The sequence below is a fragment of the Pavona decussata genome, unplaced genomic scaffold (assembly GCF_977016875.1).
Source record: "Pavona decussata unplaced genomic scaffold, jaPavDecu1.1 SCAFFOLD_2, whole genome shotgun sequence".
In the NCBI taxonomy this organism is placed as follows: domain Eukaryota; kingdom Metazoa; phylum Cnidaria; class Anthozoa; order Scleractinia; family Agariciidae; genus Pavona; species Pavona decussata.
The window spans coordinates 1,363,189-1,381,646 of NW_028145426.1; the positions used below are offsets into that span (position 1 = coordinate 1,363,189).

At 43.5% G+C, this 18,458-nt stretch overlaps 1 protein-coding gene across 1 annotated transcript; it reads right to left on the minus strand.

Annotated features, from left to right (window-relative positions):
- Positions 1–1,153: 1,153 nt before the first annotated feature.
- Positions 1,154–18,426, minus strand: LOC146489916 (GPI ethanolamine phosphate transferase 3, catalytic subunit-like). The gene is made up of 7 exons (XM_085113175.1): positions 17,930–18,426; positions 16,729–17,086; positions 9,174–9,333; positions 5,452–7,291; positions 4,093–4,239; positions 2,636–2,859; positions 1,154–2,090 (listed from the first exon to the last, which is right to left on the minus strand). Exons 1-7 carry the CDS (start codon positions 18,339–18,341, stop codon positions 1,875–1,877), a joined length of 3,357 nt encoding a protein of 1,118 aa, XP_084969301.1. The 5' UTR covers positions 18,342–18,426; the 3' UTR covers positions 1,154–1,874.
- Positions 18,427–18,458: the final 32 nt, after the last annotated feature.

Below are 18,458 nucleotides of genomic sequence, written 5' to 3' on the forward strand. Positions count from 1 at the left end.
TGCGAAACGATACTCGGTGTAAAAACCTGTGATATATTTTCTTTGTTCTACAGGAGTCTATTCCGAGAATGATGTATTATTCAGTGAGTGGCACAGGCATACTCGGAAAAAAGGAAATCCGAGTGCTCCTAACAGGAGTCGAACCTAAGACCTTCGATTACTAGTTCGGATGCTCTACCACTGAGCTACTGCAGACTCGTGGGAGCTAAGGCCATTGAACTAGGTTCTTGTGACAAACAACCTGCATACTGCCGGTAAAGATTTGAATGTCGGTGTGGCATATGCGCAATGGAATAAATTTTATTGTATATTTTATAATAAGCCTGGTAAATAAATGATAATGATGTATTATTCAGAGTCTTTACCTTTTATTTTTGTTTTACGTCAGTTGTGAGTTTAGCAGGTTTTTACACAGAGGATGAGTTTTTTTGTTTGGCCACTTGTACAACTTCTTTAAAATGACACATTCTGAGAATGACACGCATCATTTTGAAGGAATTCTAATGAATGGCTTATAACCAGTCTTTGAATTGGTGCTTCCCGTTTACCAAGCAACAGGTCCGGTTCTGACAAATGAAAAGCGCCATAAGATTCACGTAATGGCTCTAACGCTTGAGTGTGAAGAAAATGCTCAAGTTTGACAATGAAATGAAAGTCATTGAGCAGCAAATAGGATGGTACTAGTTGTTACGGTGAGGAAAAGGTGGTCGTTTTGCGTGTGTGGTTAAATTCCCCAATGATGACAACTCAAAAGAAAGCTATCGACCTGTTTTTCCCGTGCTAACGTTTGTTACGCTGCACAAATCGGTATAAAGCTTTGATTCTGTAGATGGAACTCTGAAAGTGTGACCAATCAAAAGTAAATGAAAATGATCGTTACTTTCTTGTGTTGCTATTTGCAACGTAGTTTTGTGCTGGTAGTGGGAATTCTTGGAAGTGTTAACGAAGGAAACCTTGCTTTTACAAATATCACAAATGCATCTGAGACTATGTCGAAATAAAGACGACGGACGATAACAACAACGAACGATTACTAATACACTGCACAAAAATTGCCCTAAAATACCGAACAAGCGTTATATCAAATGAAAAGGAAAATAAAAAAACGAATAAAAGAAATCAACAAGGAAACAAATAAATATAGATAAATCAATTGATTAAAAAACGGGTTTTATTATTGTTTCTTTTCAAATTTAAAGTAAAATTTACATCAAGAAAAATAAGTCCTTTCTGTTGGTGTTACCAGGAACACAATGACTGAAAATTTGGCTGGGAACTGTCCATAATCAGTTAGGGAGCTAAAGCAGCGAAGGCGGCAACGCCAACGAAAACGTCAGCTGAAAATATAACTTGATTTCATTAGTGCTACTTCGCGATTATTGCAACTCGTTCAACTCCTGCAGAAACGGCGAACTATCCAGGAACCAAATTGATAGAGGTGGCGTTCAGGTTAAGAAAGAAAATGAAAAATTCACCGTCGTGTGTTCACGTTCTCCACAAAACCTTGAATTTAGTCATTTCACGTTGTTGCTTGGCAGAGGACGGCAAAGAAATGTACCAAAATTTAAAACGCACGTGCAAAGAGTAGGGCATGGAGTTCCCGGTGTGCTGGTCTGGTCTTTGTGCTATAGAGGGCCACTGGGTTATCCGTTTCCTTACTGTCATGTGCTACCCTCTTAAAATAAAGTCATCAGTTCAGTTCAGTTCAGAGCAATTGTTTTTGCTAATCAAATCTATTGGTTTACTGCGTTGTCGCTGCCGTTGCCGTCGTCGTTGCTTGCGTTCCCTACTGTCTATTTTACGGACGGCCCCCTGAGGCAAGGATGCACTAAACACATCAGTGAGTAGTAACGAGACTAGAAGCAAATTGGCTGCTATCTGTTCTTCGTTTTCCACCCATCAGAAGCCTCAAGTTTGTTGAACCAGCTTCTCAAGGCCTGATCCACCCTTAGCACCGCGAGAAAACTGGTAACTAACACGACGGTGGTCAGCAAGAAGGAGACTCCCTCGAACACAAAACGTGGCGCGAAAATTTTCCAGACCATAAGGTGGCGCCGGTGCAGAGCGGCAGAACAACAGGTCGCTAAAAGCTGTTGAAGTGACACAACTACAAATTACGAAAACGATTATCGCCATAAAGCCTAGAAAAATGAGGGCTAGACTGCAAAACAGCCGCATTTTTGCGTTTGGTCGAAATGCAAGGTCTCGTCAAGCGAAAGGTCTGGAGCGAGGGTGGAAACGTAGAGTGAGACTGGGGAGAAACGCTAAACACGCCCTGCGGGCGTGGTAGGCTCGCGCTTCGCGCATTCACAACAAAAGGACAAAAACCCGACTGTGTTGCAGTCTAAATGAGGCCTTAAGGTCGTTGCATTACAAGTAATCCAAATCTTAATAAAAAGGATGCCACTCGGCTTATTCTAAAATGAAATACTTTAATAATAGCAAGCACAAAAAGAAGGGAGACAAAAGTAATAATAATAATAATAATAATAATAATAATAATAATAATAATAATAATAATAATAATAATGAATAATAATAATAATAATAATAATAATAATAATAATAATAATAATAATAATAATAATAATAATAATAATAATTGTTTATGCAAACGCAAAAAGTGCATTCCTACCTTAATGCCATGAAGTCCTTGGTACATGAGAATGAGGCGGAACATCCGGGTTCTTAACAGATCAGGGGATTCAATCCAGTCGAATTCTCCTTTACTTGATTGTCGTCCGCCTTTGTTACCAGTCCCCAGGAGACGGTTTGAAATTTGAGGCCAAAACAGCAAGAGGGGAAGACTTACAGCGAAAAGGACTGGAGCCGCAAACGTATTGAGTAGAATTAGAAGAGCTGAAATGATTGCAAAGTGGAGTTAATGACGTCATATCCATGTTAACGTGTTTACGACGATATTTTGGCAACTGAGCACAGAAATTAATTACAGATAAAACCTGACAGAATTCTTTACAATAAAACGAGCTGTCATCGAATACTTGGTTAAAACTGTAAAGTACTACTACTTTGCCGAAGTAATGTTTCCCTTTTTTTTATCAAGTGAAGGCTATTAAATTTCTACTGAGACGTTATCAAAATAACGCGAAGAGGAGGAAAGTTATACATTAAAAATAAATTAGTACGACTGACTATTCTTTTCTACTTTTACATTAGCATGAAATATTTATTCCTGCAAAAAAGCACGAAAGTGTTAGATTATATGTAAATTAAGCGATTGTAAAGTGTTTATTATCGCAATTCTTGGTTTTCACTGTCACGCCATCGAAAAAAAAAAAAATCGAAACCATTCCATGAATGAAGTCAAGAAATTGACATGGTATAGAGGATAAATAAATAAGGCATCTGTCCAAGTGTCAGGTCTGTGCAGCATTCCGTACTCGAGTTTTTTGACAAAATGTTCTACATAAATTTATAGAGCTTAGTATGGAGACGCCATGTTTGTGTCCCTCTGAGGGGCACAAACATGGCGGCCGGAAATACGAAAAAACATCTGGAGTTCACTTTTGCCAGAAAAGAGGTTTGTTTGCCCTTGTGAATTTTCGAATGTTTAGAGTAATATTTCTCCTCAAACTTAAATTGTTTAGAATGCTGAAAATCACCCGAAGAGTCATTTTTAAGATAGGGAAAAGCTCTGTCACGGCCGTCCTCCTTATGTCACGCACGATGGAAACCCAGAAATTGAAACTGTTCTATTTTCAAAAGGAAGCACGACATCGAGCTAAGAAATTGTGAACAGACATATTTTTAGGTAATCTTTCCATGAATGAAGGTGGAAAAACTTGTAGGCCTCCCAGTTTTGAATTCTAGAATGTGGTGACGGCACGTGAAAACCGAGAATATGAATGTGTGCTGCGATGAAGAAAAAATTATCACTTGCTTAAATGGGCCTTCGTCGAGGAAAAAAGCACTGATCACCGTCAAAAGGCTTCGAGACAACTTGAAAACTATGACGTGAGTCTTTTAACTGGTTTATTCGTAAATTTTCTCTCACCAAACAGCTAATCAACACAAGCTAAACGGGTAATTAATTATAAGTGTTTTTTGGTTATGTACGGCCTCTAGTCTTACCTGGTAAAGCAAGATTTTCCATGTCTCCTGGAAAACCAACAAAAGCCGCTTCGAACCGGATGGACGGGATTGTAGCCTGGTGTCCTGTGCAATAGAAATAATACGAGGAAAGGAGATGCCACAGGATTACCACGCTCCATGACGGTTCTAAGAAAAGTAATGAAGAAAGAGAACGACATCTTATTTTAGAACTACGCTAACAGCTAAACATCATACGTTCTTAGCCAGAAGGTAGCGCCCCGTACTTGTTTTACTTTACGCTTTAATTATTAAGGACGGTTTCATTTGGCGCAGCTTACCCCGCATCATCCAGGTTTGCATTGCACGGATCACTACTGTATTCAGTTGTTACAAACTATGGCTACGTCTGGTCCAACCTAACTGCAGATCACCCAAAATTAACGGTAGTTAGAGACCTAGGTGTGACCGTAGCCATTACCAAATAGCCAGCTTAAGTTATCACTGTCTCAATATGATGTGACCGCAGCCATTATAACCTGCGATTAGACTTTTCCCCAAGAGAGGAGGACTTTAATTCAATTTTTCAGAGTTTGGATTAGCTGTCAAAATCTGGAATTTTTTCCCAAGTGGCCGATAAACAACACCCAAGGCTGTAGCACTCTTTATGTCAACCACCAGACATGTTCATCCCTTCCTGTTCATTAACAACAAGTAAGAATTGGTCTTCATAACGGGCGTTTAGTTTACCCAAGAGCGAAGCACGAGACATTGCTGTATGTTGGTTAAAACTCCTATTATATTTAACAAAGTCTAACTTGAAATTGCTCTTTGAGCATTAGGAGGAAAATGCAAAATTATTTCCCCGAGGAAAGATACACTATAATTAGTTTTTAGCGATTTCTCCAGAATAAACAGGTGGGACTTGAATCCATTTTCATCCTAGCGATCTGCAGCCGAAGATGATTGATACTAGTTTCTGTGTACTACATGTTGTAGGGTTACTGTTAACAAAACTCAACTGACTATTATAAACACTCAATTAACTTCATTTGTTTCTTCGTGCTTAGAATTGAGAGATAAACTTTTCTCCGGAATGATTATGTCTACTGTATGAATAGTTCAAAATAAGCAAATTTTTTTAATTTTATTTAAAGTTACATTAAGAATTAGTTAACGAATCGATAATTAGTTAGTGTGTTACTGTATTTGTTATAGTCATGTAAATAAAGCTTGTTGTTGTTGTTGTTGTTAACAACTAGAGATGAACTGGACTATTATTTTAACGTTCCCATCTATACAAATAAGTTTTTTGGCCATTCAAAGTGACACTAGTAAACGGTGCCGACACTACTCCTTTAGGATCTCCAAGAATAGCATGTTTCAGTCACCAACACTAACCTGAGGCATTGATGTCACTACCTCCTGATTCAACATCCTGGTACAGTCCATGAACCTCAAGCAACAGAAACATCTGCACGAACATAAGAACAACAGACAAGGACATTCCATTGCCAAGCAACAGCATCAAAGGCAACGAAACAGCGAGAAATAACACCATTAACGCTGATGAATACACTGTCGCCAGGCCATAAACCATCGGAGTGTTTTCGTCATCTCTCGCGCCATCTTCAACCTGCGTTTTGCTGTCATTCAAACTATCCCAACTTTGTTTTATTTCTCTGACCAACGCGTGTATAATTTTAGAGCTGTCGTCAGTGCTCTGTAAGGAATTGACAGTCTCATTGAAAGTGTGGCGTCTACTTCTGAAGACGGTGTAGATACACAGAGGCGAGTAAACAAGACCAGCGATTGCCGCAAAACAAAGACAGTACACTATCTGCGGAAGGACTATCTGCTGCCATAGATTAACTTCTGGGAAAACAGAGTTCATTTTCTGTGGCACAATCTGCAAGGCCCAGTGCGCCCACATCAGGACAAATGCTGCTGGGAGAGTGAATTTCACACACAATACCACAAACGAAGGACCATTTAAGTTGCCCTGGTGACGAAGCCATTGCCAAATCAAAAGCGGCATTACACCGGTGCATACCACAGTCAGAAAAAAGCGATTACTTGCGGTGTTCTCTGTTAAGGCTGACAAAGGTTTGAGAAAATCCGAAGGTTCGCAATACCATTGTTCTTCTCGACAAGCTTTCAATGCAAGCGCGGTTCGGTTGACAAGTTCAAACGCTATCCAAGCAAAAAACAGTTTGACGAGAAATCCGTTCATGCTGGCTTTCTTATTGTCTTTTTTAACAGGCTTCTTGGAAGTCTGTCTTACAGTGGGCTTCCTGTTTTCGCATAGTCCGCTTTTCCAAAGGATTTGAACACATTTCACTGTGAGTAAAGCCTGAATGAAAAAGGCGACAATTTTGTCCTCGTTCACAACAAAGCTGTTCGAAAACAAGGCTACGCATTGAAGAAAGCACAAAACCAAAGCTAGAATACTATCTAAAGAAAGTTTACGGAAGAAACTGTTAGCTGTTCCTTCTGTCTTTTTCATTATCCCTCTCCAAGACAAAACAAAAATGCCCAGTATTAATCCGCAAACAGCAAATGAAGGAAATACAACAATGAAATCAAAGTTAAAGGACGTCACTGCAGACGCAAGGCCGAGACCCATGAAAGGAATGGACGCCATTATCGACAACCGGACGCCTCTGTCTAGTAACGCTATAACAGCCACAGTAATACCAATAAACAACACAGAGATACCAGCAAATATGGAGTTGAGATCGAACTTTGCCCACAGAGATTGACACAGTGCTTTTGCACGTGACAGATAATCAACGAAGAAGCTCTCTGTGTTAGCTAAGTCTTCCTGAAGGTACAACAGATCTTCAGTTGAAGCCTTTTCAATCATCTCTTTGTGCCCTCCAAATTTATTCAGAAAGGCATTAGCTTTAGAGATAAATGCAGTTGCGTTTTGTAAAATCTCTTCGAGTTCTTGAAATGTGCTCTTCGGGATCTCCCCTGAAATTGAAGTGTATCTGGTGAGGTATCTGTGGACTTGCTTGGCATTGAGTTCAAAGGCCGTATTTCTTTGTAATAAGGCCAGTACTTGCTGTAGCAGGTCATGGTCCTTGTTATTTGCATTAGCCACTGTTGAGTCCAGCGTAGAGTCATGGCAGAACAGCTCAGGTATAATGGTGCCCAGGTTACCGAAGGGTATTGGAATGCCCAAAAGCAGGGAGAAGGTTGGGACCAAGTCAATTTGCGAGACTGTGGTGGTTCTTTTCTAGATAGTGAAAAATAAAGAAAAAAAATACAGAATAAATCTTGACTAGGCACGTAAAATTTTGTTACTGTAAACCAACAGGTATAGAAAAGTTATCTCTGTGGATTCCCGACAGCTGTAAGTATATGTAAATCATGTGACGTTTTCCAAAGGGCCGTTACATAACAGATATTAATGTACAGTCGAACCTGTATATAACGGCCACCCTCGGGACTTGAGTAACTGGCCGCTTAATACAGGTGGCCACTTAATACAGGATGACTAAAAATACTCACTGGGCGTGGTCTAATGTCAATTTTAATGGCGTATCATACATAAACACTTCATGCAAGGAAACAACAGGACAATCAACACTCTTTCAAGTGATCAATACTTTAAACAAAGTTCAGTGCCAACTTGTAACTTAACGCTATAATATACGTAACATTATGTTAAAGTACTATGAAACAAATTGTCCTCTACTCTCCTACAGTATATACAGTGCTCTATTTCTATGACTTACAGTTCACAACAAAATATCTCATTCCGTCATTTCATAGTTGTTACGCTCAATGTTCAATGTCACATGGCTAAAGAACAAGTTGATAAAAGAGAAATGTCTTGCTAAGGAGTGAGGCATATTCAAAACAAACTTTTTTTTAGCGTTCGTGATATGGTACTGTACTTCAGCACATTGCGGACATCTGAAAAGCGTTAACTATGTTAAACGGCCGAGTATCAGCTTACAGTAGCTTTGTACAGTTATTTCTTTATAGTGATGCTGGATCGCATTTTAAACACAATAAAATACCGCTTAAAATAACATATGGCTTAGTTTCCATTCAAGGGTGGCCGCTTAATACAGGTAAAAATAACAAAGAAAGACAAACATAGGACTGCTACAGGGTGGCCGCAGCCGCTTAATAGAGGTGGCCGCCTAATACAGGTAACAAATACAGCGTTTGTATGAGCAAATAATCAGGACTTTAAAAACTGGCCGCTTAATAGAGGGTGGCCGCTTAATACAGGGCCGTTATATACAGGTTCGACTGTATCTAAAATAAAATGGAAAGTTTTTGATCACATATATAAATTACAGGTTGCGTCTCGTATGTACAATAATTAGTTGCTTCTTAGCTATGATACAACTCTATCTTAGATGAGACGTAAAAGCAAACATTCAAGTGTAAAATAATGGTCAGCTTGCATCTTACTATGTATGAAAAGTCAAACTCAGATTGACATACATGTAATTTTATCCATAACCTTACCTACATTACTTTGTTCTCATTTTCTGATCGTCAATTTAAAGTGAAGTTGAAGCTACATGTATTGCTTTGAGTTAATTGCCACAGCATGCGCTCTACTTAAACCAGCTACAACAGTACATGTACTGTATGTTCCCGCACAGGGCTGAAGATAATTTTCCATTCTTGAAAGGACATACATGTACATGTATGTCTGACCACATCAGCATTTTGCTCACAAATAAACAAAAAAATACATGTACGCAGTTGGACAGTAGTCTGTTTCCTTTAATTACTGTGTAAACATGAAGCTGGATTATTTTATTCAACTGCAAGATGCTAGTTTTTGGTATTAAATCTGTCTGGTCATCATGTCTGACTAAAGTTGGCATTACATCAGACATGAGTTAATTTTAGCTGGACATTGTCTGATGGCTGACTGTTGTTTGCGGCTTTGCAGCATAACTATTGATATAAACAAATACATGAAACATGTACATACAAGTAAGCAAAAGCTAAAATAAATAGTAATGATACACCTTTAATTTACACTGTATATGGATAAGGGGCTTCATTATTTTAGTTGAGTTCAGAAACGAATGGTAAAAGGCAGACCTCCATTTAATACATGTATCTACACTGTACATTGTTTTTACCTTTGTCATGTTGCAAGTCCTTAGAGGTTTTGGTGAATAAACAAAGAGAGCAGCATCCACCTCATCATCGCTGTCACCGCCATGGTCACCAGTACGTGTCATACCATGATCACCCATTACAAACAACACTGTGTCATCATCAAGTGTTTCTATCACAGATCTACAAGTACAAGTACAACCCATTTATAACTTGAGGTAAGCATTAAAAGGAGGTCATATCTATTAGGAGGAAAAGATTGAGCCTGACTAACTCATTCCAGAGTTGTCAATAGGTTTCAGAGTGGACAGCTAAGATCTACAGTGTACATGTAGAAGTAGGGGGCTAAGTGAACAAGGGTATTATTCCCAGTGGAGGAGGGGGGGGGGGGTACTCCCTACCCTATACCAGACTCTCTATTTTCCAGACACTTGGTCACTATCACAGTCCAGCCAAAACAAAATCCGCTATGTGTACAACAACTACATGTAAAACACACTTTTTTAAGGGTCAATTCCTGGGAAACCTCATCTAGACTAGATTCTCAAGCAATTATTGAACAGTTTCCTGGAAAATGATACCCTATTCTACATGTACTGTACATGTACACCAAACCTTTGTGATTTCTTTACCCTATCCCAGACTAAACTGCTTGAAAACCATACCTTTGACAGTGGCACATACCCTTATACGTGTAGCTTATAAATTATGTGGGAGTACCCCCCCCCCCCCCCACTCAAGAGTTCTATTCAGATTTTGAACAAATCAAGCAATACATGTAGGTTACATTGCACCTGGGTGAGAAGCAAAGATGCAAAGAAAGATAAGCTAACATTCTTGTAAGGCCAATAACAGCTTGTAAATTTGGGAAAAAAGGCCACAAAATGATCTGATATTATTTTTAAGGACGGTATCTCTGTTTAATGTTCTTACAGTGGAACCTTGATTTAACGAACCTCTATTTAACGAAGTCCTCGATATAACGAACGACATTCTATGTCCCGGCCAAAGTTACAGTAAAATGTATGGAGTAGAACCTCGATATAACGAATTCTTTGATATAACAAACATAATCCGGGAGCCCAAACGTAAAATCTACCTCGATATAACGAATAAAATGTCAACACGTGACAAAAGAGAAACCCTGAACAGACCAACACTCTGAAAGTGTCGTTTTTTTGTAAACAAAAGCTGCGCGTCTGCTCAAAAGTGAAAATAATTACTACTGAAAGCCACCATACTAAATGAATTGCCTCTTCGAAATGCGGCACTTCTGGGTGACCAAAATTGCATTGAATTGCGTGACAGAGGTCACCTGTGTTAAAAATCAATCATTAACTATGAACAAAGAAACAAACAGCCACAAAAGAACCAGCGCCTGAAATTAAATCTACTGCGGTGCTACCATACGTCAAAGGGTTATCAGAGGCTCTTCGCCGTTGCCTACAACAGCAAGGCATACGGACAGTTTTCAGATCTGACACAACACTTAGATCACACCTAGTGTGACCTAAGGACACTGTCGACCCTGCAAAACAAGACGGAGTAGTCTACAAGATTCCCTATGAGTGTGGCAAGGTCTATATTGGAGAGACGGGAAGATCTATGCATGAAAGGATTAAGGAACATGATAGAGACATACGGCTTGCTCGAACCCAATCCTCCGCCGTTTCAGAACACAGCAATGCGACGGGCCACTATCCGCTCTGGGATGAGGTTAAGTTTATTGACCGAGACCCACATTGGTACACCCGTAGGGTTAAAGAGGCTATTCACACAAGGCTTCACCCTGACAACATCAATAGGGATAATGGAATTGAAATTCCGGAAGCATGGGTGCCCACGATCAAACTACACAGCAACCGATCAGTACCAAGGCGGACGACCGAGGGAACAATTTCTACTCTGAACGACGAGGATCGAAATCCTCCAATCAACAACAGCCTAAGAGAGGATCGAAACGCAACAATCAACACAAACCAAGGTGCTACTTATACTGTCACGCAATCAGTCGACACCATCGCCTGATGAAGACCAGCAGTATAGCGGTCGAAACGTCGCGATCCACATCTTTGTGACTCAATCGTGAGACAAACGATTAACTCATCTATCATTAACTATGACCTTGATATAAAGAACATTTTGGTCATTTCCCCTCAAGTTCGTTATATCGAGGTTTTCGATATAACGAACCCTCGATTTAAGGAACAAATTTGAACGGTCCCCAGCGACTTCGTTAAATCGAGGTTCCACTGTACTGAGTGCCCTTGAAATGTTACATATGTACAAATTGAAAAGCAGCCAAGCCAAATTAAAATTAAATAGGGTTAAATGTAATTTAACTTAGTTAACGACTTGGAGCAAGTTTGCTCCGGGGTGGCGTGGCGTAGCGAGGCGTTAGCGTTTATTGGCGTATAGTTTGAGCACGGCTAGCACATTAGCGTCTGGGCATTTGTTGTTACATTATTGTTTGGGGCCTGGTTCAGGTCTGCAGGCAGTTGCGTGGCCAGCGGTATTCTCTTGCAGTTTAGGCGTGCTCCTTTGCACGTGCTCGGAAATTTGCTCTACTCAGCGTTTTCGTGGCGTGGCTAGTTTATCGCGTTTTGTTGGGCTTTTCTTTCGTTTTTCTTCGAGGATTTTTCTCTAAAAGCGTTGCCTTAGCGGTCAGCCTTCGATTTATTCTCTACAAGGGCGGTTTGACTGGCAGTACTCGTTTTTTGGTGAGTGTTCGGACGCGTTTTGTCGCTCGCATCGTGTTGGCGTGTGTTGTTGTTCATTCATTGCTCGGCTCGCATGGCTCATCCGCGCTCAACTTACAACAGTTTGTCGGCGGGTGTAATCCCGTCTACATGCACTTCTTCACCTTCTTCTTCTGCTGCTAGCGTGGTAGTTTCGGCGGCTTCGGCGGGAACGTCCTCGTCGTTCTCCAATGACATCGCGTCCGCTATCGCCCAAGCGTTCAGTAACTCCCTTCCAACCATCCTCGCGGCGATCCGGGATAACGCAGCTCCTGTATCGAGCGTTCCTTCAGTTGTCACGTCCAACGTTTGTTCAACTCCTGCTACGGTCGTTGTAGGCTCGATGGCTGCCGCTTCAGGTACGTGGACGTGGCCGGCATTTGTATCTACCTTCTCGTCCGTGTCAGCCACCACCGGCTCTAACTCGGCTCGGCCTGTGCTGTCTTTTGCTTCACCGTTGACGGCCACTCATGTTGCCAGCTCGTCTTCCAGTCTCGGCAGTTTGCTTTTTCCACCGTCTGTGGACAAAGCATTTGTGGTTGGACCAGGACACGCCCCAATTCCCGCTAAACTTGTGGCGAAGATTACGAGCGGTCAGTTCGTAGATTTAGCGGACTTGTAGTCTGCAAATCTGCGGACGGCAGAGCACGAGCCGCAAACCTTTTTGGACGGCAAGTTGTTGGTCTCTAAAAAGCGCCGGGCGGTTGAAATACAGGACATATTGACCTGGACCGAGGCCTTCACTATTTTTCAGATGGTGATGTGTGCGACCCATCCCCATCGTTGGCCAGACCTCACTAAATATAAATTGCTCATCATACAAACGGCTCGGCAATCAACGAGTAGAGCTTGGATGGAGTATGATCTTGCTTTTCGCAAGGATGCTGCAGCAACTGGGGCATCTGACTGGTCGAAGATGAATTTGGATTTGTATAATTTTCACTTGCGGTTGCCAGCACCCATCGCCAACCCCCAGTCTTCTACTTCCCCACCCGTTACCGTGTCAGCAAGCCGGGGCTACAACTCCCAACCCCCTTACTGCATCTCGTGGAACAACGGGCAATGCCGCTGGCCTTTCGGGGAATGCCGTTATCGCCACATTTGCAGTTCATGTAACAGCGACCACCCCAAGGTTAGCTGCCCCTTTCACCCCCCAGGGGTCGGTCGCTCACGTTCCCCTTCCCCTGCCAAGGGGGGGTGGTACTGAGAGGATTACAAGTCCTCCTGCTTCTGGTGTACATAGTGTAAATAATCTTGTTCCTGTTGCTCCAGACCAGCACCGTGGCTTTTGTGGCTCAGTGGCTGTGCCTTCTTCGGATTCAACTGGTTTATCCGGAAGTTTGGTTCCTGTTCATTCGTTTTCTCCATTAGTTCCAGTACATTTGGTGTCCCCGTTGCAGTTATCCCAGTTTCAGGCAGAGTTGTGTGACTATCCAGATCAGATGGCAGCAGACTATGTTCTTACCGGTCTCCGTGAGGGCTTCCACATTGGCTTTGAGACCTCATCAGTCACCCTGCGGTCAGCCTCTTCTAACATGCGATCTGCCCTTGTCCACCCATCCGTCATAGATGCTTACCTTGGGACAGAGGTTTCACATGGAAGAGTTGCAGGCCCATTTACATCGCCTCCTTTTCCTGACTTGCACATCAGTCGTTTTGGAGTCATCCCGAAAAGCAACCAGCCGGGTAAATGGCGTCTCATCTTGGATCTCTCTTCACCAGAGGGCCACAGCGTTAATGACGGCATTCCAAAACCCCCCTTTTCAGTTCAGTATGTCACGGTTGACTCCTTCATAGAAGGCATTATGGCTAGGGGCCGAGGAACTCTTATGGCCAAGTTCGATGTGGCAAGCGCCTATCGCAATGTGGCTATTCATCCCCAGGATCGTCCGCTCTTAGGAATGGTTTGGCGTGGCAAATACTACGTTGACATGGCTCTCCCATTTGGTCTGCGTTCAGCACCCTACATCTTCACTGCTATTGCAGACCTGGTTCAGTGGATGCTGACTCAAAACTATGGAGTTGACTTCCTTCGCCATTACTTGGATGATTTTTTGACCTTGGGTCCTCCGGCTTCCCCAGTCTGTTACAACAACTTACAGGCGTGTATCCAGTTGTGCTCTAAGATAGGCCTCCCCCTTCACCCTGAGAAGCTGGAGGGTCCCTCTACTTGCCTCTCCATCCTTGGTATTGAGCTCGACTCCACCACAATGCAGGCCCGTCTCCCAGCGGAGAAAAGAGAGAGGATCATTGCCCTGCTGGGTACTTGGTCGGGTAAGCGGTTCTGTAAGCGGCGGGAGCTGGAGTCCCTTATTGGCCACCTCCACCATGCATGTAAGATAGCTCCTCAGGGAAGGACATTTCTCCGACGCATGATTAACTTACTGTGTACTTTCAGGCGCGATGACCATCCCATTAGACTGAACCAGGAGTTTCATCGGGACTTGACATGGTGGCAGGAACTGTTCCAAAGCTGGGAGGGTCTCAGTTTCTTCCTTATGCCTTCGTGGGCCCCCCTTCCAGATTTCCAAGTGTCATCAGATGCCGCAGGCTCTCTGGGCTATGGAGCTATCTTTAACAACCAGTGGTTCTTTGGCGCGTGGTCAGCTTCACAGCAGCCCCTCTCAATTGCATACAAGGAACTGTTCCCCATTGTTGTGGCGGCGTACTTGTGGGGACCTGGGTGGGCGTCACGGCGGGTCGAGTTTTTATGCGACAACGAGTCTGTGGTGGCTGTTCTGTCTTCTGGTACCTCCAGAGACCCTGACTTAATGGTTTTGTTGCGTTACTTAGCATTGTTGGCAGTGCGCCATTCATTTTCCTTTACTGCATCTTCAATTCGTGGTAAATCTAACCCAGTTGCGGATGCTCTTTCCCGTTTCCAGTTTCAGCGATTCAGGCACCTGGCCCCACAAGCCGAGCAGTCTCCGATGACAGTCCCCCCTGCTCTACTGGAGGCGTTGCACGTCATGTGACGGAGAGATGCCAATTTTTCCTTTACCAGGGTCTGGCCCCGTCTACACGTCGGGTATACTTGTCCGCCCAGCGTCGCTACTTCGATTTCTGCCGTCAGGATGGCCAGCTGAGTCCAGATGGTGCTCTTTTGCCAGCTGATGAACAATTGCTCATGCGTTTTGCTTCTTTTTTGGCTGACAGCCTACACCACTCGTCCATTAAAGTGTACCTCAGTGCAGTGCGGTCCCTTCACATTGACAATGGCTTACCTGATCCCCTGATTAACTGTCTGCAGCTACAGCGGCTGTTAAGGGGCATTAAGCGTGTGCAAGGTTCATCTACCACTAAGCGCCTTCCCATCACTATTGACCTCTTAAAGGTCATCCAGCGATCCTTGGACCTGGATTCCCAGGACCATGTCATGCTCTGGGCGGCGTGTTGCCTCGGTTTTTTCGGTTTCCTACGAGCTGGTGAGTTTACCACCAATTCTTCATTTGCCCCTAGTATCCATTTGACAGTTGGCGATGTGCAAGCGGATTCCTTGGTGGACCCAACATGTTTTAAAGTTCATATCAAGTGCTCGAAGACAGAGCCCTTTCGCGTAGGCTGTGACATTTATGTGGGTCGGGGCAACAGCCTTGTCTGCCCAGTGCTGGCCCTTGGTAATTTTTTGGCTCTGCGTGGCCCATCTCCAGGGCCCCTGTTCTGCTATGCGGATGGCCGTCCGTTAACTCGGCAGCAGCTATCATCCACGGTGCAGGCTATTTTACACTCTGCTGGTTATTCAGGCTCTTACTCAGGCCACAGCTTCCGGATTGGTGCAGCTACCACAGCTGCTGCACGGGGAATCCCTGATCACCTTATTAAGACTTTAGGCCGATGGTCTAGTGATGCCTATCAACTCTATATCCGCACAACAGTTGGCTCTCTTACCCAGGTCTCCAGTGAGTTGGCATAGCAGGTGGGGCTTGTGCGTCTCTTCACTTGGGGTTGGGTGCCTCAGGTTTGGTCCCTTGGGGGGCTGTGTCTCCTTGGCCACGAGCCCCCAATTGCTCCGGGCTGTCCCAACCCGGAGGTCCTTCGGCATGGCGGGCGGGGCTCGTGGCTGGGTTGTGGGTAGGGCAGGCTTATGGGGTGTTCTACCTACCTGGGTTTGGGTTGGCGGTACCAGCCCCTGGCTCCTGGGCACCCAACCTCCATTTGCGACATAGGCGTTAAATAGGGTTAAATGTAATTTAACTTAGTCAACGACTTGGAGCAAGTTTGCTCCGTGGTGGCGTGGCGTAGCGAGGCGTTAGCGTTTATTGGCGTATAGTTTGAGCACGGCTAGCACATTAGCGTCTGGGCATTTGTTGTTACATTATTGTTTGGGGCCTGGTTCAGGTCTGCAGGCAGTTGCGTGGCCAGCGGTATTCTCTTGCAGTTTAGGCGTGCTCCTTTGCACGTGCTCGGAAATTTGCTCTACTCAGCGTTTTTGTGGCGTGGCTAGTTTATCGCGTTTTGTTGGGCTTTTCTTTCCCTCCCTTCCCTCCCAGTAGTGTTACCTTGTTTTTGTTGGGGATTGGTGTTGGGGGTTGGTTAGGGTTAGGGTTAGTTCGTTGTCTTATGTACTTATTATTTTTCCACTGAGCTTTTTGTCTCAGTGTGACGGGTGCTAGGGTTGGGGCTGGGTTGCGGGCGGGGCTCGTGGCTGGGTTGTGGGTAGGGCAGGCTTATGGGGTGTTCTACCTACCTGGGTTTGGGTTGGCGGTACCAGCCCCTGGCTCCTGGGCACCCAACCTCCATTTGCGACATAGGCGTTAACTTGATAAATGATATTTGTTCAAAATGATTATGTACATATACTGCGTTTGAGTGTTCAGAAATAAAAAAGACTTCCACATACCGCAAAACATCAGCCATCTGGCTGAGTTTAGAAGCCATCTCTGGGTGATTGGGGCCATACTTGTGGCCACAATGATCAACCCCGAGAAAGTGAGCGATCAGGACATCCCAGTCACTTGTCTTCAGCTCTGGAATTAAATGCGCAATCACTCCATTATCCACTGTATGAAGGTCCATGACATTGAAGGATGGAAACGGAAAGGACTTATGGAATGAGTGAGGGAACAGACTTTCCCAGGTGTCGTCACCCATGAAAGTGATGTTTTTCTGCAACGACTTCAGCTGAGAAATAATGTTGTCTTCGGTGATGTTGGAGCTGGCAAAGTTTCTTCCAGCATCCACAAAGGTAGGTAGACTACCTACGAAATGAGAGTATGTTTACAGTCAGAAACGAAGTCTCATTTTAGAGTACATTGTACAGTAATACAGACAAGGGCTGAGATGAGGGCAAGGGTCTCAGACTCTCATTCAGAGATGAAAGAAATGGCTCAAAATACTGAAAACAATTGTAAAACTGCTGGTTTGGACTTTGAATCTAGTTCACATCAACATGCATGAGTCATTCCCCCATGGCTTAATGTCATTCATGTGATTGTCCTGTAATCAAGAATGGCCAAGGCCCAATTACAATAATTTATGTGAAGAAAATTTGTATTAAATTAACAGTTATTCCATGAGCATGCATTGGATGTGAGATGATAGATAGCCAGTGAGGCACATAGTACTGTATTGACTGTAATCATTTTGTATCAAACCAGCATGAGTGGAATAACTGTTTCATTAAAAAACTAGATACATTGCTACACGTAGGTCTTGCTGAGTCACTTTGAAAGAACAACCAGAACACGATTTAATGGCCACTGTTTCTTGGGCATGGGTAAACGCCATGGCTGCTTGGACAATCAAAAGTCTGGAATTAATAAGGTATGAAAGCTGTCTCAAGATATCCACAGCATGTCATTCCATACCCTCACCATCCATACCACTGTTGCATTTCATGGAAGGTAGTAGGAAAGCGGGTATATCTTGTACAGTGCAGCGAAGTGGGGGGGGGGGGGGGTAACCAAAAAGACTGCATGCTGTCACAGGGTAAGCTGATAGGGAAGGGGGGGGGGGGATATACATTAAAGTGAACTTTTAATAAACCTGTATATACCCAAGAGGAAAAAACGAATAAATATTTTAACAGGCAAGCTTCTCACCAGTAGTGAGTCCCTTCAGTCGCTGCATCGTGGTGGTCGGTGGATCAGCCACAAACCTAAACAGCGCTCCGTGATCAGGGGTGCGCTCCAACACGTCACGAATCATTTTCAACTTGTTTTGGTAAGGTAATGCTTCCTTTTCGTCAACGCTTGCATTGTAGAGCGCAAAGTCGTAGCGTAAAGCATCAATGATGAGGATCACAGCCTTTGCGTGTCTCCTTTTCAGCCAACAACCTTCGATATTGCTTGAGAGTTGCTGATCGGAGAGAGTGTGAGGTATTTGGGTGCAATCGCTGTACTCGTTTATAACCAGTCGCTTGAGAAGGAAGCCTCGCGTGAAGAGAAAAATTCCCACTGTATAGATACATGAAACAGAAAAGAATAAAAACAGAAGCTTAAGCCCGTAACCCATGTCGTGATTCGAAGCTAATCCAAGACAATCTCTATCGAGACGACTTGTCCGCCATGATGGAAAGTTGAAGTGGTCGCTAAGCTCTCACCCAGGCTCTCTCCATTTGAAATCAAAGTG